This window comes from Lynx canadensis, chromosome A2 (assembly GCF_007474595.2).
Source record: "Lynx canadensis isolate LIC74 chromosome A2, mLynCan4.pri.v2, whole genome shotgun sequence".
Classification (NCBI taxonomy): domain Eukaryota; kingdom Metazoa; phylum Chordata; class Mammalia; order Carnivora; family Felidae; genus Lynx; species Lynx canadensis.
The window spans coordinates 154,957,038-154,980,497 of record NC_044304.2 but is presented as its reverse complement, the minus strand read 5'-3'; the positions used below and the strand labels follow the sequence as shown (position 1 = coordinate 154,980,497).

General features: G+C 36.3%; 1 protein-coding gene across 3 annotated transcripts in view; it reads left to right on the top strand.

Annotated features, from left to right (window-relative positions):
* The window catches only part of BRAF (B-Raf proto-oncogene, serine/threonine kinase), a 166,564-nt gene that overhangs the window by 103,868 nt on the left and 39,236 nt on the right, over positions 1-23,460 (top strand). For 2 of the 3 annotated variants that reach the window (XM_030308583.2, XM_030308582.2), the window contains exons 6-13: positions 481-629; positions 1,609-1,728; positions 7,732-7,891; positions 15,595-15,631; positions 19,276-19,412; positions 19,659-19,776; positions 21,763-21,847; positions 22,690-22,866. In XM_030308583.2, the coding sequence (XP_030164443.1) occupies positions 481-629; positions 1,609-1,728; positions 7,732-7,891; positions 15,595-15,631; positions 19,276-19,412; positions 19,659-19,776; positions 21,763-21,847; positions 22,690-22,866 (983 nt within the window). Of the gene's footprint in view, positions 1-480; positions 630-1,608; positions 1,729-7,731; positions 7,892-15,594; positions 15,632-17,025; positions 17,146-19,275; positions 19,413-19,658; positions 19,777-21,762; positions 21,848-22,689; positions 22,867-23,460 lie in introns of all 3 variants that reach the window. The other variant, XM_032592466.1, reaches the window with a different exon arrangement.

The following is a 23,460-nucleotide window of genomic DNA, read 5'->3' as shown; positions in this document are numbered from 1 at the left end:
CACCATGTAAAAATAAATAAATAAATAAATAAATAAATAAATAAATAAATAAATAAATAAATAAAATGCCATTGTTTCTTGTTCTGTCAGCAGCAGCAAGCATCACTTAACTCCTTTCGTGGTACAGTTGTTACACTGTGTCCTCACCCTTCCTTTCACACCTGTTCCCTCTTTCTACTTGTTATCTCTACTTTTACTTTCATGGAGTCAGGTTGAAAATAGTTTCCAGTCTTTTATTCACTTTCCATCTTCTTGACTTCTGAGTTTTCTAAATTGGATATTGAGTGGGAGATAAGTATATATGGTTCATCTCTTGCCTTGAACCCCCTGGTCTTCATTTTAATATCTTTGTGTGTAAGGCAGTTCTCATGATTTGAACATATTAAAGATTTGTTATTTTAAGCAAGAGAGTGAATAAGTTGATTTCTAAGAAGATTCTTGCAAGTTTTTAAAATGCTCTCTGATGTTTTTACTTTGCAGGTACGGAAAACGTTTTTCACCTTAGCATTTTGTGACTTTTGTCGAAAGCTGCTTTTCCAAGGTTTTCGCTGTCAAACGTGTGGTTATAAATTTCACCAGCGTTGTAGTACAGAGGTTCCACTGATGTGTGTTAATTATGACCAACTTGAGTAAGTAATAAAAAAAAAAGTCTCTTTTCTATCTACCATTTTACATTTAACTTTTCTTAATGTGAAACTAGAGTATCTTAGAATCTGGGAATTTTCTTTCCAGTAGAGTTACAGGGAATTAAAAAAGGGTGGCTGGGGAATACAATGTAGCATAGCCAGTACTGCTCCCCCAAATTTAATTCTGATTCAGCTGTACATTTCATTTATGTGTTATATTCTCTTCTAATGAATAAAGTTCCCTTGCCCATAGACATCACTGATAGATGGTTTTTGGGAGGAGAGTGGTGTGATTTAAACTAAGTTAACCATTATATTTTTGGATTACAGATCAGAGATTCTGATCCTATCACTATTTTGTAAATTATGTGTGTTCTCTCTCTCTCTCTCTCTCTCTCTCTCTCTCTCTCTTTTGGTCTCTCTCTCTCTCTCCTTCAACCTCCCCCGCCCAGTTTATTTGAAAGTAAGATATAAAATCTTTGTACCCAGCGTATCTTTCTAAAACTTCTATTTGCTTTATGCCACAGTTTCTCTAATAGATTAGACTGAGTCTATTGTAATCTTTTTTGTTGTTGTTGCTGCTGCTACTACCGTTAAGGTCTTATTACTTTGCTTGATCACTTGAGCAAAGAGAATTCAACTCTACTTTAAAGTACATTTGATGTAATCTAACTTAGCAGTTGATACATTTTCTTCTAATTCTTTAACCATAAAGCATGATTTTTCCCCTCTAATATATATAGAAATTTGCTGGATAGAACAATTATTTCTAGATTATAAGCTTGCCTTTCAAAGTGCAATATAATTTTTTATAAATAAGCCTTTAGGCAAAAAACGACTAATTGAATTTAACAGTCATTTCTGAAAGTGGAATTTGATCTCAAATATTTCTGTTAACTCTATAATGTATTCTGGTGTGTGAAGCTTCTGGGTTTTGCACAAGTTAGGTTTGTTTTGTTTTGTTTTTGTTTTTGCCTCACAGTTTGCTGTTTGTCTCCAAGTTCTTTGAACACCACCCAATACCACAGGAGGAGGCCTCCATAGCAGAGACTGCCCTAACGTCTGGATCGTCCCCTTCTGCCCCCCCCTCCGATTCTACTGGGTATGACTTGACTCCTGCTGTTCAGTAACAATGCTACTTGAGCTGGTTTCTTTTGGATCTTTTGGTTAATTATGAACCTTTCCAACACTTGGACTGTTAAATCAAGGATTTTTCTCCAAGTAACTTATTTTATCACATCAGACAAATGAATGATCACACAGGCAAATGTACACAATTTTATCACATCAGGCAAATGCACATGAATTCGTTAAAGGTACATGGGATTAAAACTGACTTAGACTCTTTCAGGACCAACCTTGGAAAAAAATCAAGCAGCAGATCATTTAGAGTTCCTGCCTTGTGCTCATCACTTTACTAGGTAATATCAAATATAGAAGTCTGTGATTCCCATTTAGAAAAGCAGCATTAAACCAATGAGACAATGGCAAACTATTTAAAAATAGTCTGCAATTTATGACATAATATTTTAAATGATGTGAGAAGGACATAAATATTACCATGTTTACCATAGAAGAGAGAATAGTGAGTGTAGTCAAGAACATTTAGTGAAGAAATGGGATATGAATTCTAGAATGTGGATGAGCCCAGGGAATAAAAAGCATGATGATGGGTGGTGGGATGGTAGATTTGAGAGACAGTGAACAGAGGCTAATGTAAGTATGTAAGTTGATAAGTAACATGTGTAAACCCAAATAATGAAGAGTGTTGAAATTCAGACTAGAATTTAGGCTTAAGACTTAACACAAGAGGGGGAAGAGGTAGTTTTTGAGCAAAGAACTGGCTGGTCAAAATGATTTTAAGGAAAGGATCACCACGTAGCAATGAGAGATAGATTGATGGAGAAATGTCTAGGGTGAAGAAGGCCAACTCAGATGCTGTTCATAGTGGAGACAATGAGTGGCAATAAAGACTTGAAGTGGGCTGTATGGAGAAGGGATGGATATGCACAAAGTGTAAGGAAAAAAATTAATAGTATTGTTAGTTGTGGAGGATAAATGAGAAAACTGACTTTAAAGATAATATAAAGGCATCATATATTCAAGCTTCATAGTAGGAAAAAAAAGAAAAAAGATGATGAGTTTAATAGATAGTAGTATTTTGTTGGAGAATTTCTTATATATGTCTGCATACTCTTTGTTGGGTTTGAGGCAGAATAAATTATGCTATATTTGGAGCATATGGTTAAAAAAAAATAAAGTCCTCACATGGCATTCTCTCTTATAATATTCCAGAGATAGTTAAGATCAGAAATATTTATTGTCAGTTTGAACCCTACTTCCTTCCTCTCTTCACAAGGTAATGCTATTTTTTCTACCTAGAGAGAGAAGACAGTAAGTGGATAATCCCAAGAGACCTGTAATTTTACAAAGCCAACCTTTCTAGAGGTTTCATAGGCTAGAAAATTTACTAAAGATTTGTATTAAGGACTGTATTTTTATCTACTTAGAAACACTAGAAAATGCAAGCATTTATTTATTTAGTCAGGCCATAACAGTTACCTGCTCTAGTGGAGTCATTTTATTCCTGCTGTCTCTATCATTAGTTCTTTGCACCTGTGTCTTCCTTAGGAGATCTAAGTGTTATTGTTTGTTTTGATTTTTAATTAACCTTCTGGCTCTGGTATTTACTCCTGACAGTTCTGTAGACCATGATGCCTTTCCAGTGGCAGGTCCTAGTTCTATGAGCAGAGTTACAGAACACCATAATGAAATTAACTTGGTTTCTCTGAAGGTTTATAATGGTAATGATCCAGGGCAGGTGCCTTTCAGTGAAGGGATGCTGTCTTAAAATTGAGAAACCATTTGCCTATGCCATGAGTATTTTATGTATAACTAAACTGTAGTACCTTCTGGTCTTGAGCAAATGATAAAAAAGATATTCAAACTTTTGTTTCCCTGATGCTTTTATGTCACAAGTGTCTGTGTATGCCTGTGAAAAGATAGAAGCCAATCCTGTTCTGTATTGCTGCTCCTTTGCATTATGTTAATAGTCTTTATAATAATTCTAGTGGTCATGAAGCACATAGAATAATGGATGTAACCAAGACATATTGGAGAAGTGATACATTGCCCAGTTTTGAATTAAAAGTTAGAGGTACCTCCTTTTCTGCTTTTTAAAAATGTTATGGAATGTGTGAATGTATAAAAAGTCAGCATTTTAAAATTTACATATTGCTGGGGCCCCTGGGTGACTCAGTCAGTTAAGTGACCAACTCTTGGTTTTGGCTCAGGTCATGATCTCACAATTTGTGGGGTCGAGCCCCACATCAGGCTCTGCACTGGCAGCACGAGGCCTGCTTGGGATTCTCTCTGTCTGCTTCTCCCCTGGTCGTACTCTTTCTCTCTTAAAATAAATAAATAAACTTTAAAAAATAAAATTTACATATTGCTGAACAGAAGGAGTCACATTGCTTCAAAGCTTTTAATATTCTTTTTTTTTTTACCGTTTGTTTTTGAGAGGGGTTGGGGGAGGCAGAGAGAGGAGACAGAGGATCCGAAGCGTGTTCTATACTGACAGCAGAGAGCCTGATACTGGATTCAAACTCAGGAACTGTGAGATCATGACCTGAGCTGAAGTCAGTCATTTAACCAACTGAGCCACCCAGGCGCCAAAACTTTGAATATTTTTTTTTTTTAATGTTTATTTATGTTTGAGAGAGAGAGAGACAGAGTGTGAGCAGGGGAGGGGCAGAGAGAGGGAGACAGAATCTGAAGCAGGCTCCAGGCTCCGCACCATCGGCACAGAGCCCGACACGGGGCTCAAACTTGTGAACCGTGAGATCATGATCTGAGCCGAAGTCGGATGCTCAACCCACTGAGCCACTCAGGCGCCCCCCCCCCCACAACTTTTAATATTCCAGATTGAAAATAAGATCTAAACTAAGTGGTAATTTGCTGAAGAGTGTTAGAGGTAAAAATTTTTTATTTTTAATCTGATACTGCTTTAAAGAGGTTTGCAACAAGATAGGTAGAGGTGTCATTAGGAGAAAGCCAGTTACTGGCTGCCAACATACTTCACTGGGTATAAATTGTGTTGGTCCGGGTAAAGATGTCCTAGTGTGGAAATTCAATTTTATCAGTCCCCAGAAATGATGAGAGTTAGAGATACACTCATTTACAGTAACCAGAATTAGAAAAGACTGAATCAAAATTCCAGGTAATTCATTTCTTTGAGAAATATAGCTGTTGTATAGACCAGAGTTCTTGTGTTGGATAAACCAGCACTCCACTGTTGGAAGATATTTTTGAGAAACCAAATTATAATCCAAAGATTGCTTTTGTTAAGCATGGGATTAGCACATGGCTCAGGGGCACCTGGGTGGCTCAGTTGATTAATCATCCAACTCTTGATTTCAGCTCAGGTCACGGTCTCGCAGTTCGTCAGATCAAGCCCCATTTCGGGCTCTGCACTAACAGAGCAGAGACTGGTATTCTCTCTCTTTGCCCATTCTCCGTTTGTGCTCTCTTTCTCTTGCTCCAAATAAACTTAAAAAAAAAAAAAAAAAGGACATGGCTCAGATGTTTAATGACATTAGGATATAATAACTTGAGGTTTCTCACAAAATTATAATACACTGGGCATCAATGCTAGGTAAATTGATTTCATGGACCACCATATGCCCTCCACTGGGTGATGTTAGATACCAGCTGCCAAATGTAGTCTTTCTCATTTTGTGAATAGGCAGATATCGTCACTTTCTTATGTATCCATTTTTTTAGATAATAAAATTTATCAGATTAAATCCTGGTTTTCGTTTCTCCTACTTCTGAACCAATGCCCTTTAAATACATGTTTCTGCTTTGTTATAGACTACATGTTGCAGTCATAGTCTTAATTCAATAACTTTCAAAAATGACTTGCTGTCACTTAATGCCTGCATCAGATCAATTATATTAGATTGATCCATTATATTAGGTTAATTAGAATGCCCTGTACAACTGTAGTTAATTCAGGCTTTTTCCACATTTAAGTCCTAACTTAAAGTATGCAATTGCCTTGAGACTTTAGATTAGACTATAGTTTTTTGAAAGTAGGTATACTTTCCAAAACTTTTTTGAAAAACCATTTGTCACTTTTACATTCTTTTACCTGTTCTCAAAATCCCTTAGCAAAAGCCATATATTGGCTGCCTAAGGCAAAATTAAAGAAAGCTCTGTCACAAATTAAAAATTTTTCAATAATGACAATAAAAATTTTCTTAAGGCCAGGTCCATCAGTCTTAACCTGTAATTTTCAGTGGATGATAACCAAGTCTTTAAACTACATAATATTTTATTATTTTTATTTCAGTTATAAGTGGACTGAGTATGAACAAATAAGCTCAAAATTTCTTTCCCTACCTTTGATAGCGTACTTCAAAGAGTAAAACAATAAATGGGTGGGGTTCAGATTTTGTTAAAATGCTTTATTCAGAACCTTAGGGGGAAAAAAAATCTTTTTGTCACTATTTGGCTTCTTTGGCTTTTCAAACCTTTTCTACTATTTTTTTCTTCCCGTACCTTCCTAAACCTGTCTCCTCACAAAATGTCTTTTTATTCCCTCCACATTTTCATTTTGGCTGTGTCTTAATAACCAATAAAAAATGATGATTAGAGGGGCGCCTGGGTGGCGCAGTCGGTTAAGCGTCCGACTTCAGCCAGGTCACGATCTTGCAGTCCGTGAGTTCGAGCCCCGCGTCAGGCTCTGGGCTGATGGCTCGGAGCCTGGAGCCTGTTTCCGATTCTGTGTCTCCTTGTCTCTCTGCCCCTCCCCTGTTCATGCTCTGTCTCTCTCTGTCCCAAAAATAAATAAACGTTGGAAAAAAAAAAATTAAAAAAAAAATGATGATTAGTTATAGAGTTTGCATTAAATGGGGTGGAATGAGGGCACCTGAATGGCTCAGTCGGTTAAGCATCCGACTTTGTCTCAGGTCATGATCTTGCAGTATGTGGGTTTGAGCCCCGCGTTGGACTTTGTGCTGACAGCTCAGAGCCTGGAGCCTGCTTCGGATTCTCTGTCTCCCTCTCTCTCTGCCTCTCCCCCACTCGTGCTCTGTCTCTCAAAAATAAACAAACTTTTAAAAAAATAAAAATAAAAAATAAAATAAATGGGGTGAAATGATACCAGTCTTTGTAGAGAGGCTGTGAGCACTGCATCATTCATTGGTCTTGATGGAGCTCATCAGGACAGCCATACCTTTTCTTTCACATGATACTTACCCTTCCCAGCTCCCTTGGATATTCTTTCTGAGGAGCCTAGACTACTCACAGGTATTTACAGTCTATTCACAAAACTTGAGTGTGCTTTGTGAGTGTGAGGTTCATTTCAGGGCAATGAGAGATCGTAGAATTTGTTATTTATCTACAGTAACAAAATAGATCACTGCCACCTATTTTGATGATTTCATCAAAAGCAATTTTAAAGAAGATTTGCTTTAATGCTTATTACTTGATTCTCTTGCATCTCTTAATTATTGGACACGGTAAGAGTGATAAAATATGAGAGGCTGACACTATAAGGATCATCTTTTGGATATGCAAATGGTCTTTTGCTATTGTTCAAGATTTTAATTTAACTCTGTGTAAAGCAACAGATATATCTTCCAGGTCCTGGAATCCACAGGTGTATTTTCAAAATATAATTTCCTAATACTTTGCATAAAAATTCCATTTTAGTATCTAGAAATGGCAAAGGTAGAAAAAAATAGATTTTATTCAGTCAATCTCTAGTATTTAGAGATTTTTGTGTAACTTTAAAGAGTTTCTTTAGCTGATTAACTACAGGTAATTTCTAGCCATTTTTAGATTTCCCTGGAGTTCTTGGATAAGAATCAGTGTTCTTGTCATTAATCGTCCCTAGAGGGTCTGCTTCAGCAAAAGCAGCTCTTCAGTATTAATTATAGGCATATATTAGTTTTTTAAACACCGTTACTGCTGGGTTTTTAATGCTTTAAAGATTTTATTGAGAATATGAAAACAAGGAAATCTTTAGATCACCCATTTTTTGTTTTTATCTCTTTAAAGTTGCTCTGAATCTTATCTTTCAATGACTTGATTTTTCCAGGCCCCAAATTCTCACCAGTCCGTCTCCTTCAAAATCCATTCCAATTCCACAGCCTTTCCGACCAGCAGATGAAGATCATCGAAATCAATTTGGACAGCGAGACCGGTCCTCATCAGCTCCAAATGTGCATATAAATACAATAGAACCTGTCAATATTGATGTAAGTATCCAGCATTATTAGAACTAAAAAAAATTCAATTATATTTCTTTTTCTGCTACATTTATAATATAGATCAGAAATAAGTGCCATCTTTCAAGTGTCACAGTCATTAGGTGATTGACTTCGTGAATTAGTGATCAGAAAAAACTTGTCATCTTCTCTGATGGTATTAATACTTAACTGATGCCAAATTGTGGAGTTGTTCGGATTTGTTACCTTATGATATTGTTTCTGCAAAAGTCTTATCTTCATTTATTTAATAGATAGTCCCTTGGCCATTTCATGGTAAAGAAATAAGGGTACCATTGCAGATTTTCTATTTGGATCAATTTGAAATCTGTATCTAAATTTCTAAAAGTACAGTTTTAAGTTAAATAACCCTTTAGGACTAATCATTACTTTATGTACAAGATATGCAAAGCTACTTTTTACCTTCCTTACTTTTTTTTTTAAATGTTTATTTTTGAGAGAGAGGGTAAGTGGAGGAGGGGCAGAGAAATAGAGACAGAGGATCTAAGCAGGCTCCATGCTGTCAGCACAGAGCCTGGTGTGGCGCTCGAACTCACTTTTCTTTTCTTTTCTTTTTTTTTTTTTTTAACATTTATTTTTGAGAGACAGAAAGAGACAGAGTGTGAACAGGGGAGGGGGCAAAGAGAGAGGGAGACACAGAATCCGAAGCAGGATCAGACTTCGAGCTGTTAGCACAGAGCCCAATGCAGGGCTCAAACTCATGAGACACCTGAACTCGTGAACCATGAGATCATAACCTGAGCTGAAGTCAGACGCTCAACCGACTGAGCCACCAACGCGCCCCAACAGACTTTCCTTAAAGTAAATATTTTAGGCTCATGGGTCATATGATTTCTGATGACAGCTGTTGAACTTTGTCATTGTAGTGTGAAAGCAGAGATAATACCTTATAAACAAATGGGTGAGGCTTTATTCTCATAAAACTTTATTTACAAAATAATCCAGTAATTGAGTTAACAGAAGAGAATAATGTGCTCTTACTACCTGAGCTGTGGTGGGATGGGGATCCTGATCTTGGAATTAGGTGTCATTTCTCCCAGAATTTGTGCTTTCAGATAAAGAGTGTAAGTTATTCCTAATCTCTGTAATAAGCAACAAAACAGAAAAGCTGCCAACCTTGTTTGCCTTGGAAACTAATTATATTTAAAACGGAAGTTAAAAAACTATTTCCCCACATAAACAGGGTACTAAAATTAGTGAGGTGGTTTTGTGTGTGTGTTAGAAGATAGGAGTTGTTCTCATTATACAAGCGTTCCTTATGTGAGTCTTCCTAGTTATATAAAGTTGAGTAGAGAAGCAAAAATTTTCCTAACAGGAATATATTCACTTATTAACAGGCTACTTTAGTATTAGTCCCCACTCAGATATCCTTCCCCATCTAATACCAGTTTGCATTCCAACCCCCATACATCATTATCCAACATTTCAATGAAAATATAATGCAAATTGATTGCAAATCTGGCAAAAAAAAAGAAAGAAAAGATTTAAAGATTTTATAAAGATAGTGAAAAATGACTAAAATGATAGTGAAAAATTACAAAAAGCCATTGAAAAATAAGGATACAGTAGAATTAAATTAGTCCAGGTAACAATAGAAGAGAAAAGATCCTTAGAGATGACAATATAATAGGTTCTTCAAATGAAAATGATTTAAATATCAAAGGATTGTTAGAGGCCCTTCAGGGAATTGATGAAACCCTCTAAAATTTTTATAAAAATGGTTATGCTTGCTATGTAAAAGATGAATATGAAAACGAGGATTTCAGTTGGTGCTATAGCTTTCATATTATGAACAACAAAAAACTGGATTCCTGTGTTCTGATAATTAGCATATTGAAATTGTAACTTAAAATTTATTAAATATAAAAGAAAATCTTTATTATAAATTTTAATTTCATTTTTCAAGATGAGCTTCCAAATTCCAGACATCCTTCCCACTTTTTACTATGAGATTTTTTTCTCTATTTTTATTGGATTTATTTTAAGTGGCCTTTGCCTAATATTAATTTTTCTCAACTAATAAGGTCTAGGTAGGCCTGAATACAAAGGAAGAAAATAGTAGGAGAGGGAAATATGGGAATAATGAGATTGTGAAATAAGAAACCAAATCTTATTTCTAAATTAGGTCTATTCTCATTATGTTCAAAATTGTAGCTATCTTGGGGTACCTGGGTGGCTCAGTCCAGTTAAGCTTTTGACTCTGGATTTTGGCTCAGGTCATGATCTCACAGTTTGTGAGTTCAAGCCCCCTGTCAGGCTCTGTGCTTGCTGTCGGCATGGACCCTGCTTGACATTCTTTCTCCCTCCTTCCCTCTCTCTGCCCCTACCCTCTCTCAAAATAAATTAAAAAAAATTTTTTAAACGATTTTTTTAAACATTTGTTTATTTTTGAGAGACAGAGCACGAACAGGGGAGGGGCAGAGAGAGAGAGGGAGACACCGAATCCAAAGCAGGCTCCAGGCTCTGAGCTGTCAGCACAGAGCCCGACACTGGCCTCAAACCCACAAAGTGTAGATCATGTCCTGAGCTGAAGTCGGATGTTTAACCGACTGAGCTACCCAGGTGCCCCAAAATAAATAATTAAAAAAAAAAAAGTTATATCCAGTTTTCCTTTCAGTACTAACATCATTTTAGACTGTTTCCCTCTAGACTTTTCCTCTTAGTGTTACTGTTCTGTTCTCTGAGGCTTGAATATTTGGGGTATCATCTTTATATCTTGACTTTTCTTCCTTCCTTTTAACCAAATAGTCATAAGGTATCAACTTTTCCTTTTGGTAATGCATCTCAAATTTGTTCTCATTACTACCACCCTCTGAGCCCATATTTCTTTATTTGAATTAATTAATCTCCTAAATGGATTTCCTGCCATTGGTTTCTCTCTATCCATTCCCATTCTTTATGTTAGGGTCCGAATAATTTTTTTATACCTCTGCCATCATCTGTTTCCTTGTTCCAAAACTTTCATTGACTTCCATTGATTATAAGATAATATATAAATGCTTTAGCATTTTCATTCAATTTCAGTCATTCAGATCCAATCATTATTTATCATTTATTATTCTAGTAAATAAGTTTTTTTTAACTTGTTTTTGACATACTTGGCAATGCTGACTCTGGGATTGGCACTGTCAGAATTGGGAATTAAAGATGAATTAGCACATAGTCTGTGATCGCAAAGAGGTCACAGTCTAATGGATGAATCAGACATATAAATAGATGCAAAAATATATAGCGGTAGTTTATAGAAGAGGGTGATAATCCTATATGCCACAGGGTAGAGTTTATCACTGTATTTAACAGAGAAAGGACAACATTTAAGCCACATTATAAAAGATGAATGCGTAGGAGTTCATTAAATTCACTAGGTGGGGGTTTTAAGAAGAAAGGGCATTTGTTAAGGAAATAGTACATGCAAAAAATATGGAAGTACCTTTACTTAGGATGTAATTAATAATGCACATTGTAGGAGTTTCTGGTTCAGGAGAAGAGTAGGGAAAAGAAGACAAAACTAGGTAGGTAGAGTCCATACTTAAAATTTTTTTTTTTTCAACGTTTATTTATTTTTGGGACAGAGAGAGACAGAGCATGAACGGGGGAGGGGCAGAGAGAGAGGGAGACACAGAATCGGAAACAGGCTCCAGGCTCCGAGCCATCAGCCCAGAGCCCGACGCGGGGCTCGAACTCACGGACCGCGAGATCGTGACCTGGCTGAAGTCGGACACTTAACCGACTGCGCCACCCAGGCGCCCCAAGTCCATACTTAAAGGCATTGTCAAGTCTTTAAGGTTTCTGTGGTTGCTGGTAGTAGGGAGTCTGGAAAACTTTTGAGTGAGAGAGAAGTGCTCAGCTCTGTATTTTGGAAGAATATTTTGAGTTCACGAGAGATTTAGAAGGCAAGATTGTTAGGAATGGTATCAAAAATGGCTACTGTTTATGAATGCTTACTATATGCCAAGTACTATACTGAGTGCTTTACATAAATTTTCTTTTTTTTTTTTTTTAAGTTTGTTTATTTTGAGAGAGACAGAGCTAGCGTGAGTGGGGGAGGGGCAGAGAGAGAGAGAGAGAGAGAGACAGAGAATCCCAAGCTGGCTCCACACTGTCAGTGCAGGGCCTGACGCAGGGCTCGAACTCACACAACCATAAGATTATGACGTGTGCTGAAACAAAGAATCGGATGCTTAACCGGCTGAGCTACCCAGGCTCCCCTACATAAATTTTCTTAGTCTGTCCTCATAAACACTCATGGATTAAGTACTATTTTTATCCTTATTTTACTGTTGAGAAAATTCTATTTGAAGAGGTTAAGAAACTTACCCAAGATCACATTGCTGATAAATGATTGAAATGGGGTAAAACCTGGTCTTTCTTGCTTATGTTTAACTACTGTTCTGTAGAGTAGTAGAAAGAAGTGAAAGAGATGAGATCTAGAAGATAATGTCCACACTTCTCTGGCTTGGGTAAACAGTATTCATTCCATTCAGTAGTATAGGAAATACCAAAGGAAGAAGAACAGGTCTTATAGAAATGAAAATGGTAACTTTTATTTTGGACATACTGACATTAAGTTGTCTGAGAGACTTTACTGGTTTAGAAGTCCAGTGGCAGTTGAATATAAGGACCTTGAGTAGAGATAACAGATTTTGGAATAATTAGCATATTTCTCAAAACCATGGGTGTAAATGATACTACTCAAAGACTACATGTAAATTGAAAAGAAGGTCGAATATGCAACCCCACTGAATATTATTAACATTTTGAGGTCCGGGCAAAGACTGTCCTTTTCTGTGCCTTTTACGGGCTCCTCTTCCCAAGTCTAACTTTACATAAGTAAGAGAGAGTAGTGTCACCCCAAAGGGCAGAAAGGGAATTGAAGAATGCTGAAGTAGTTGATGTTAGTTGCCACTGAGACTCACATGTGATAAGGACTGAAAATGACTACTGAACAATTAAAATGTCACTTTGACTTCACTGAGAGCTGTTTTAGAGGGCCAGTGGAGGAGAGCAAGGCTGATGAAGGTGTGGGGGTAAGTGTCACTTTTGAGAAGATTGGCTCTAAAGGAATAATGTAAGGGCCATAGATTAAAACAGGGTTGAAGGACAGTTGTTTTTAATGTGAGAATCTTCAGCATGTTTGTAACTTGAGGGGAAGAAGCAAGTGAAGAGAGAGGTTGAAAATAACAAGAGAGGGAATAATTGATATAGTCCAGTTCCTAAACGTGGAAACGATATTCCTCAGAGGCTGTGAGGAATTAGAGATGGACATAGCTCGCTCTGCAGCTCTTTACAGGCTGTATGACCTTGGGCAAATGCCTTAACCTTGAAGCTAGCCGTGTCTACCTCCTTTGTTGGTTTGAGAATGTTTATTATGCACATAGTAAGAATTCAGAAATTATAGCTAACGCTACTGTGCAAATACTTGTTAATATAGGGACAGGCTTCTGTTTCCTCTATCATGCTAAAGGGAAGAGATATAAGTAACAAAAGGAGCTACAGGAGATGAGGGGGAGTTGGAAATAGCCAGTATTGGGATACTAGAAGATCCTCTTTAACCTAGAATAAGTGAAAAGATTGTCAAAGAGCTTTAGGAACAGATTGAAAAATAGAAGTTTATGGTGTTAATTAGCAGTAAGAGCAGAGAAAGCCAGAGGTGGCTGATCCCTGGTTGTGGGGAGTTACAAGGTTGGTGAAGCAAAAAGGAAAGGGATGTGGCGTTTTTGCCTTTGTCTTGCGGTTCTTTGTGTCTAGAAGTTCCTCTCTGGGACACCTGGGTGGCTCAGTCGGTTAAGCGTCAGACTCTTGATCTCAGCTCAGGTCTTGACCTCGGGATCGTGAATTCAAGCCCCGCAGTTGTGCTCCAAGCTGGGTGTGGAGCCTACTTTAACAAAAAAAATGTAGGTGGTCCTCTGCTTCTTTCCACCCCTGCATTCCTATCTACCCCCAACTCCTAGCTCTTCTCTTGAAATGCTTCCACAGTGAGGTCTTAACAGTTCTTTATCCTTTGAACTCGTGTGGCACCAGGAGTCTTTTCACCCATACTATTTTTTTTTTTAATTTTTTTTTTTTAATGTTTTTATTTGTTTTTGAGACAGAGAGAGACAGAGCATGAGTGGGGGAGGGGCAGAGAGAGAGGGAGACACAGAATCCGAAGCAGGCTCCAGGCTCTGAGCAGTCAGCACAGAGCCTGACGCGGGGCTCGAACTCAGGGACTGTGAGATCATGACCTGAGCTGAAGTCGGACACTCAACCGACTGAGCCACCCAGGCGCCCCTCACCCATACTATTTGTCTGGCAGTTAACTAAGCAACTTTGGCACCTCTTTTATTGTTTTCTTAAGTTATTATTCTTTTATCATTTCATTTCCATGTTTGTACATCTTTTTTCCACTTAGATTACAAGTCCTCAAGAACACAGAGAAAGTTAGTGAGACCACAAGGATTTTATATTTATTGGTAGCCATGCAGCCCCTAACACCTAGCACATTGTTGGCAGATGTATATTTGTTGGTTATTCTGTAGAAGATGGCAAAGGCTTTATATAATACATTACACATGATGGAAATGCATTTGTAAAGAATTTATTCTAGACTAGAAACAAAAAGCTGCCTGTTTGCAAAGAGCCTTTGAGCCTGTTTAGAGACATTTGGGGCCGTTCAGGCCCTCCTATTTAAACTGGGTAAACATACTAAGTTCCACCTATCAATGTCCAAAGTGCATCGCGTTGCCAGTAGACTTTTCGCTCCCCATCACCCAGCATTGTCTGTTGTAGGAAGATATGTTTTAATAATAAAGACAAACTTTAACAAAACCCTATTAGAGCCATTTTGATTTTTTTCCCCTCTAGTGTTTCCTTACGCATCTGTATTTTGATTGTAATCAAAATACATTTGTATTTTGTGTACATTTAATATTTTTTTATATTGTAAACATGTTTCACGATACAAGATTCATACTTATTTCAGTAGCTGCATAATACTTACTAAACTGATGCACCATAATTTACTTAACTAAAATGTCATATGTCTATAATAGGGAAATAATTATTTCTGATATTTTAGTATGATGGATAATGCTGCACTGTATATCTTTATGCATACATTTTTTTCTTCTGAATTATTTCCTTAGGAAAAATTCCCAAAAGTGGAATTACAAGATCAAAGGGTATGAACATTTTATGGCTAATATGTGCCAGTAGAATTTTTTTTTAAGATTGATGTAGCCAGGGGCACCTGGGTGGCTCAGTCGGTTAAGCATCTGACTTCAGCTCAGGTCATGATCTCATGGTTCGTGAGTTCGAGCCCCGCGTCGGGCTCTGTGCTGACAGCTTAGAGCCTGGAGCCTGCTTCAGATTCTGTGCCTCCCTCTCTCTCAAAAATAAATAAACGTTTAAAAAAAAAAAAAAAAAGAATTGATGTAGCCATTGGTTTTGAATGGCCTGAAAGGGATTTCAACATTTGATTAGGACTAATAATCCCTTCAATGTAGGGGTTAGGTTGACAAGTGCTTCAAAATGTTTATCTTATGTTCCCTGATTTCATATTCTTTTGTGAAGTAATTGTATGACAGGTATTATGTTGAATTAACCTTTCTGTTAATGGTGAGTGGAAAGTTCAGTGTTGTTATTACTTTCTTACCATATGCTTTGAATAAATATCCATTACTATTTATTTGTAGGACTTGATTAGAGACCAGGGGTTTCGTAGTGATGGAGGTAAGTAGTGATTTCAATTAAAAAAAAAAAAAAATCAGGGAAAAATGCAATTGCTTTGCTGCTTGTCTCCTTTATATTTGCTCTTTCATGAAACACAGACACAGAGAAAAATGTGTAGGGAAAACCCCCAAATTTTTTTTTAGTTTTCTTTATTATTTATCATTCATCTCTGGTAAAATTTTAACTGATTTATAAGATGAGTAGATAAAAAGAGAAGACATAAAAGGGAATCTTAAATGTACTATCTACAATTTTAAAATGTTGTTATCCTCAAAGATAGACCATCAACTATCTTACCCACCTTACTGATTCCTAACTATCTCTAAAACTAGAGGTGCTAACTTCCCTTTGGGAGGAAACTCTACCTAGTACCACTCCTACTTAATGATTGAGCCTAGGGTCAGTTAACACTTGATTTTCCTAAGTCATTCTTGTGAAGAATCCCTTAGATTGCCTGTCACAACATCTCCGTTTGTTGGACATTGTTAGCCTCTTCAGCTTTCTGGAAGGGTTTGGAATGTACCTTATACAAAATGGACCCTTATAGAAAGAAAGCATGTTGTCCTCTTATTAGTCCAGTAAATAAAAGAAGTAAATGAGAAATTGAATGGAGATTGCTTTATCAGATGTTCACTCTAGCACTCTAAAAATTGGGGACATAAGAAAACATTGCTTACTTTTTAAGTAAGATTTTATCCCTATACAATGTTTTCCACAAAATGGTATTTGGAACTGTCTTGAAGATTTCTTCCAGGTGGTCCTTAATGCTTACTTTTTCAAGTATTTTCTCTCTAAAAAAGAGGACCTGTAATACCTGTTTACCTTTTTGAGAGTCGGTCTCCTCACTGTGAACTGCTTTATCTTCAAAATACCTAAACCCAGACTTTAAAGATATTTTATATTGAATAAACATTGTGTAAGTCATCTTGTGTTATGTTTCTCTATACCTGTGAAAACCCTGCATTGTATCTTGGACTTACTATTCATTACAGCATGTAGTTTAAAAAGTTGTGGTTGTTTTCCATTTGTTATTCCATGAATCCACCAATTAATGTTGCTGCCAGTTTGACTTTCATATGTCTTAATAACTGTGGCTTCTGATAATTTTGCCCAGTACATCCAGCATTTAAGTGTTGCCATCATATTAGCATCACAAAGTTAAGTTAATCTTAAAAACTGCCTGCTTAGTTCCAAAAATCAAATGGCACTTCTTATCCTTTTTATGAGTCACTTTATAAAAAGTCATTGGGATTTTATGAAAACAAGCAGATTTTTTAGACATCCAGAATATTTTGTGAAGCAGGCTTCAACTCATTTATTCCCATGACTTCTTTCATTTCTTCTGTGTGTCTGTCTTCTTGTGTTTGCCTGCCCCTCTCTTTCTCTTCTAACAGCCCCTTTGAACCAGCTGATGCGTGGTCTTCGGAAATACCAATCCCGGACTCCCAGTCCCCTCCTACATTCTGTCCCCAGTGAAATAGTGTTTGATTTTGAGCCTGGCCCAGTGTTCAGAGGTAGTTGGGCTCTTCTTTCTTGTTTTCACCCAAAGCAAACTCAATATAAACTACAGATACTGTTTGTGCCTCACCTTCACAGCGTGTGTTTGTAAGTGTGAGAGTTTTCAGTACTAAATTTCTGCTTGGCCTGGCTGGAATGCTCTGAATGTGCTTCTCACACATACTCACTACCACAAGCTTTCTGTATGCTGTCTGTCATAAATTTTTAAAAGCAAGAAAATTCTGAGCTAAGATATCCATCTTGTTTTTTGTTCTATTACTTACTTTTTGGTCTTGATAATTTCTTAAACTCGGTGGGTGGCAATAAATAATGTATATGGGGGGGTGCCTCAATCAGAATAACTTTTATTTTAATCCATTTACATAATAGCCTTCATGACTATTAATATTTGTGATCAACTCTTGTGGTTTTTAATAAAGTAAAAATAGAAACCCCAATTAGGAGATTTTGCCAGATTTTTGGCTTTATTTTTCTATAATAGCACTGTCCTTTTTTTTAATGCAGGACACGTACGTTTTATATTATATCAGAGGTAGGGAGCCTTAAGAAAGGTTTTTAACATATTTGGGGTACTTTAGCATACTTCATAAAATTTGAGGATTGCTACCCTCGCTTACACCCTAATATGAAAGAAGCACTATAGCAGTGTGGTTCCGCTCTCTCAGTTCATCTCGCTCTGTTTTGTAGTTAAACTGATCTCTTAACCTTTTAACTCAAAATTCAGACAGGTATCTTACTACAAATATTTTTAAAGAATTGTATTTACTGGCTTTTGCTAGTGTCTCTTATTTACTCTGAAAGTGATGGTGGTGGTTCAGATTTTTGCTGTCTCAGCCCAGCTGTTTCTCATAAAATCCATAGGATGGGCTAGAATTCCTACAGTACTGAGTAGTGTCACTGAAATAAGTAATACAGTACATTATTGAGATCAGAATCTATGAGGCCTGAGCAAGCAGTTAAAGCTTTATGATGTTGAAAATTACCAGTTGGAAGGTAGAAAATGGATTATGCTCTAGTTACAGGCATCCCAGGCCCCATTTCCTTTTAGAAAATTGCATATCAGATCAGGTACATTCTCCCTGTGATGACATGTGTGATGTGGTGATGATAAAATTCTATACAGTTTGAACATTTAAATGTAGACTTTGTTATTCTCCCTACCCCCAAATAGTAATCTTATAAAAGAAAAAATTCTTTCGAGGTCTTTTTGTTCTGTGTATGCAAATATTACTGGACATCTCAGTTCTCCTTAACTGTATTCAGACACCACTAGGAGTCATTGCCCTGAACCCCTCTAAACCGGCTAGGTGAATCTAGGAGTTGTGCTCAGTCGGTGTTTAGAAAAGTATGCAGCCCTGCCTACTGAGTCTACTTTCAGTGTATCCACGGGACTCACTTGACTCGTAGAATATTTCCACTTGTAGCAGCTTGGCCAAGAGGCCATAGCACTTAACTTTTCTCTCACTTTATACCTGTGGAGATTTTTCAGAAAGTCTTGAGAAACCTGTTTGGCTTTGTTTGGATTAACTTTGTTATACAGGTAACAAGTAGTCTTTGGTAGAACAGGAATCCAGGAACCACTGAACTGACCGATATTTCTAACTCTTAAACAGTATAGGATTTTTAAAGTTCTCGTGGCTAATATGATAGAGCCAGATATTTTTAACATTAAGGCCATTATTATATGTTCCCATTTGGGAGTTTCCATCTGTTTTTATATTGATTGGCTGTTCAGGTAACATAAAATAGTTACAAGTTTATTTTTTCTATAAGCTTTTAAATTGATTTTACTTTTTTAAATCAAACAAAGACTTGGGAGTATTGTTTTAGTATTGATCTCTTACTTTAGAAAGATTATTTTTCTTCCAGACTCTACACCAATAAGCAAAGTATGTATCTGAAATCAGGTGTTTTAAAAGTCATTAAATTGACCAGAAAACTAAAAGAAATTACAGTGCAGATCACCAAATGAGGCCCTTTTTTGTCCTATCATTTCCAAAAGATGTGCCTTTAAACATACATTGCATTTTGAAAAGAAGTCTAAATGTCTCCCCACCCTCTTCCCCCAGTAAATTAACATACTCAATCCTCCTTTAATAGATACATTTTTCATTTCACTAATTTAGGATCAACCACAGGCTTGTCTGCCACCCCCCCTGCCTCATTGCCGGGCTCTCTCACTAATGTAAAAGCATTACAGAAATCTCCAGGGCCTCAGCGGGAAAGGAAATCTTCTTCATCCTCAGAAGATAGGAATCGAATGGTGAGAATATATGAGATCTTCTGTCCTCTAAGCTCTTTTGTTTTATAAGCTAGCTAAATGTAATGTCACCTTTTAGATTATATGATATATGGTGATGTATGATATGTCAGTATGTGACACAGAATTCCCTTAACAAAGTAAATTTAAAAGCTGATAGTTTTTTGCTTAAAGCATTCCCACACACTGATTTTTGTTCTCTTCCTTTTTTGTTTGCTTTGGCTTGACTTTTGTGCTATTTTTATGAAGAAAACACTTGGTAGAAGGGATTCAAGTGATGATTGGGAGATTCCTGATGGGCAGATCACAGTGGGACAGAGAATTGGATCCGGGTCATTTGGGACAGTCTACAAGGGAAAGTGGCATGGTACGTATGTAATACAGTGACATACAAGTTATAATAGGATACGTGTCATAACTGTGATTTAAAAAAATCAAAGGGAATATGCACTGTTTGAATCACTAAGCAAATAGCATCATAGCAAATAGGTCAGATTAAAGAGTCCTCCAAAGAAAGGGTTAACAAAAATTATGGGAAATAAAAACAATTCACAGCAAGGAGGACTCCTATCATTACAGTAATAATTTTTAAAGATGACAATTCCCCGGGTGAGTTACGCCCCAAGATTTTTTTTCTTTTAGAAGTCTTTTTGCTGATAGTTTTATTTGTGTTATAAATCACAGGTAAACATTAAAATTGTACTTACCAAAGGAAGAAACAACCAGGGAGCATATAGAAATGTTTAGCCTCACTAATTATCAAAGAATTGCAAATTCAAAAGCTAGAAATCATTATTTGCCTCTCAAGTGGACAGATAGGTTTTTTTTTGTTTTTGTGTTTGTTTTTTTTTTTTTTAATTGGCCATGTTTAGAGCTGTGATTGTAACACTGCTGGAGGGAGAATAAATTGCTACAGATTTTCTGGGGGGCAGTTTGTCAATATGTGTGTTGAGCCAACAATTCCATTTGTAGAACTACAACTCATTGGGCAGAAACAAACAGATGTGTGTGCAAATATATTCATTAGAGACTTAATGAGAAAATGGAAATAAAGTTACGTGTTCATTAACAGAGGACTGGATAAATTGATAACCTTCATATGTGATTATATAGACATGAGATAGTGTGGTAGATCTATATTTATTGATACAGAAAGGTACGTGTGGTATATTAAATTTTACAGAACAGCATGTATAATATCCTATACTATGGTACTGCCTAGAAATATACATATAACATAAACTTTTAAAATGACTGTCAGCATTTTAGTATATATCTTTTTAGGTGATTTTTTTCCATATGTATTCGTAAATATTCACACTGCATACATATAAAAGCCTAATAAGTTTATATATCAGTGTGTTAACAATGATCACTTCTGAGTGACATGATTATAGGAGATTTTACTTTTTTTCTTTGTTTTCAAAATGTTTTTCACTATGAGCACTGTATTACTTCGATAATCAGGAAGAATCCATAATTATATCCAAGTATAATAAACCTGCAAAAAAGTACAAGATTCGTCTGTATTATTGTATGTGGTTATAGGTCATTCATTCTCTGAATAGTATTCATTGTGTGACTCTAACATGATTTCTTTTCCAATCTCTACTGTGTAATGAACATTTGAATAGTGTCCAGTTTGGGGCTATTACGAATGCTGCTGCTGTGAATATTCTTAGTACATGTTGTTTGGAGAACATATGTTCCATTTTTGCTGGGTATATACTTAGGAAAGAATTGTGGGACCACTGGTATACATATGTTCAGTTTTAGTAGATGCTGCCAAAAGTGTTTTAAGTGCTTGCACCATTTTACACACCCACTGGCGATGTGTAAGAATTCTGTTTCACATAAAATTATTTTTTTAATCTTCCTGAGCAAAAGCAAGTGATCCTTGGATTTGAAATCCATGTTAACTACTCTGATAAAGAAGCTCTGCAGTTTTCTATTTCAGCCAAGCTTCATTGGGCCTGTCATCAGTAGTTTGTTTTAAAATTCAGATAATAAAAGCATTTGGTTTAGTATTGTTAATTAATCGGGAAAATACCATGGGTACTTACTTGGTTAAACTACATTTCTAGGGGAAATACAACATTGGCTATTGGGGGGGAGGTGGTATTTTGAAATACTAGTATAGGAGTGTCATTGTTCATTTAGTTTTTATCCTTAGAAAATTAATACATTTTAGAAGTTAAGATCTCATTTATTTGCAATTTAATAATGGTATGGATTTAAGGCCATGGTAATTAGTGAAAATATCCAAGAGGTTTATATATATATATATATATTTTTTTTTTTTTTTAAGCTTAAAAAATTGGAATGACATTTGGAATGACAACTTTTTTTTTAGGTGATGTGGCAGTGAAAATGTTGAATGTGACAGCACCCACACCTCAGCAGTTACAGGCCTTCAAAAATGAAGTAGGAGTACTCAGGTGAGCCTGTGTGCATTACTGTTTTCCAGAGAAGTTATCTTTATCTTCTATTTTCCAGTGATAGCCACTGTTGGCTTTACAGGTTTACTAAAAGTGGATAAGACAGAGTTTGAGTATACTATGTCTTTAACCGTATTGTTTAAGTGGTGTACAATATTATATGGTATAACTAATAGGAAAATTAGTCCTAAGGTGAATTAATGGAAATACAATGTTCTGATCATGAAAAATCCTATTTCCACTTATGGAAATAATACTCTCAAAATTCTAAATTTATCAGAACACATTTAAAGATTGTGTCAAGCCCTGGGACTTGAGGAACATTAACAAACTAGAGAATATCCAGGCAGGGACAACTTAGATGAGGAGGGTTCTGAAACTGTAACAAGGGGAAAACAGTCGATAGAACTGAGTATATTTGGGTCCACAGAAGGCTATTATGTTCAAGAAGGTACAGACTTTGTTTTATTCCAGAGAGCAGAACAGGACGGCCAGTGGCGGAAGTTGTAGGGAAATAGTTTTTTCTCAACTCCAAAGAACTTTTTAATACTAGAACCACTTTCAAAAGGGGGGTAAGGGTGAAAAAAGAAGCTGCAGTCTCAGTGAAGAGCTTTGCACAATTGAAGGTATTTAAGCAACTTCAGTTGCCTGTTGTGAAGTATATTAAAACCTAAGATCTTTCTGCAAGGGGTAGGATATTACACGAGACAATTCCTAAAATAATTTCTAAACTTATCCTTCCTTATGTTCTTCCTGATAATCAGACTGCTTTGGTCCACTTTTTTTAAGATTTGCTGAAGTTTATCGACATTTACTATTTACTAACATACTTCCTTTTACAGGAAAACTCGGCATGTGAACATCCTGCTCTTCATGGGCTATTCAACAAAGCCCCAGCTGGCTATTGTCACCCAGTGGTGTGAGGGCTCCAGCTTATACCACCATCTCCACATCATCGAGACCAAATTCGAGATGATCAAGCTGATAGATATTGCTCGGCAGACTGCACAGGGCATGGAGTAAGTTCCATTCTGTTAAATCTCTTGTAAATTGTTTTTGAAGACCACTGATGGTAACTTAAAGGTTTTAGCTAATATTCTTTTGGGTTGCTTTTGAATTACTGTCTAGTAACATAGGAACACTTTTAACTAATGGCTAAAAATATGATATTAAGAAATAAAATGTCTCTCTAGTATATCTTTAGTATAGTCTTCAAAAACATGTATCAAATATTTGATAACAAATACGTGACTGCAATTTTATGTTTAGCATGCAATGATTTAGTATTGAAGGTTAACAAAACAAAATAGGCCAAAAAACCAAGAAAGTCTACAAAAAAGTCTTTAACAGTTAATGAAGTATACAAAATAATTAAGTTATCCTTTCAAATTATTTTCTCCATGTACCCATATTTTTTATTACAAAATGTCATCTGAGTGAAATAAAATAAAATGAAAATCTGCATTCTGATGCTTTTTTAAGGATTCCAAGTTGAGTTGTTCATATCTGTTGAATTTTGCTATGTAATTTAAAAGATAAAATGTTGCTTAAATAGAATTTATCATTGGTCAAAATAGGGAACCAACTGGGAGGGATAAATTTTGCATGCAGCT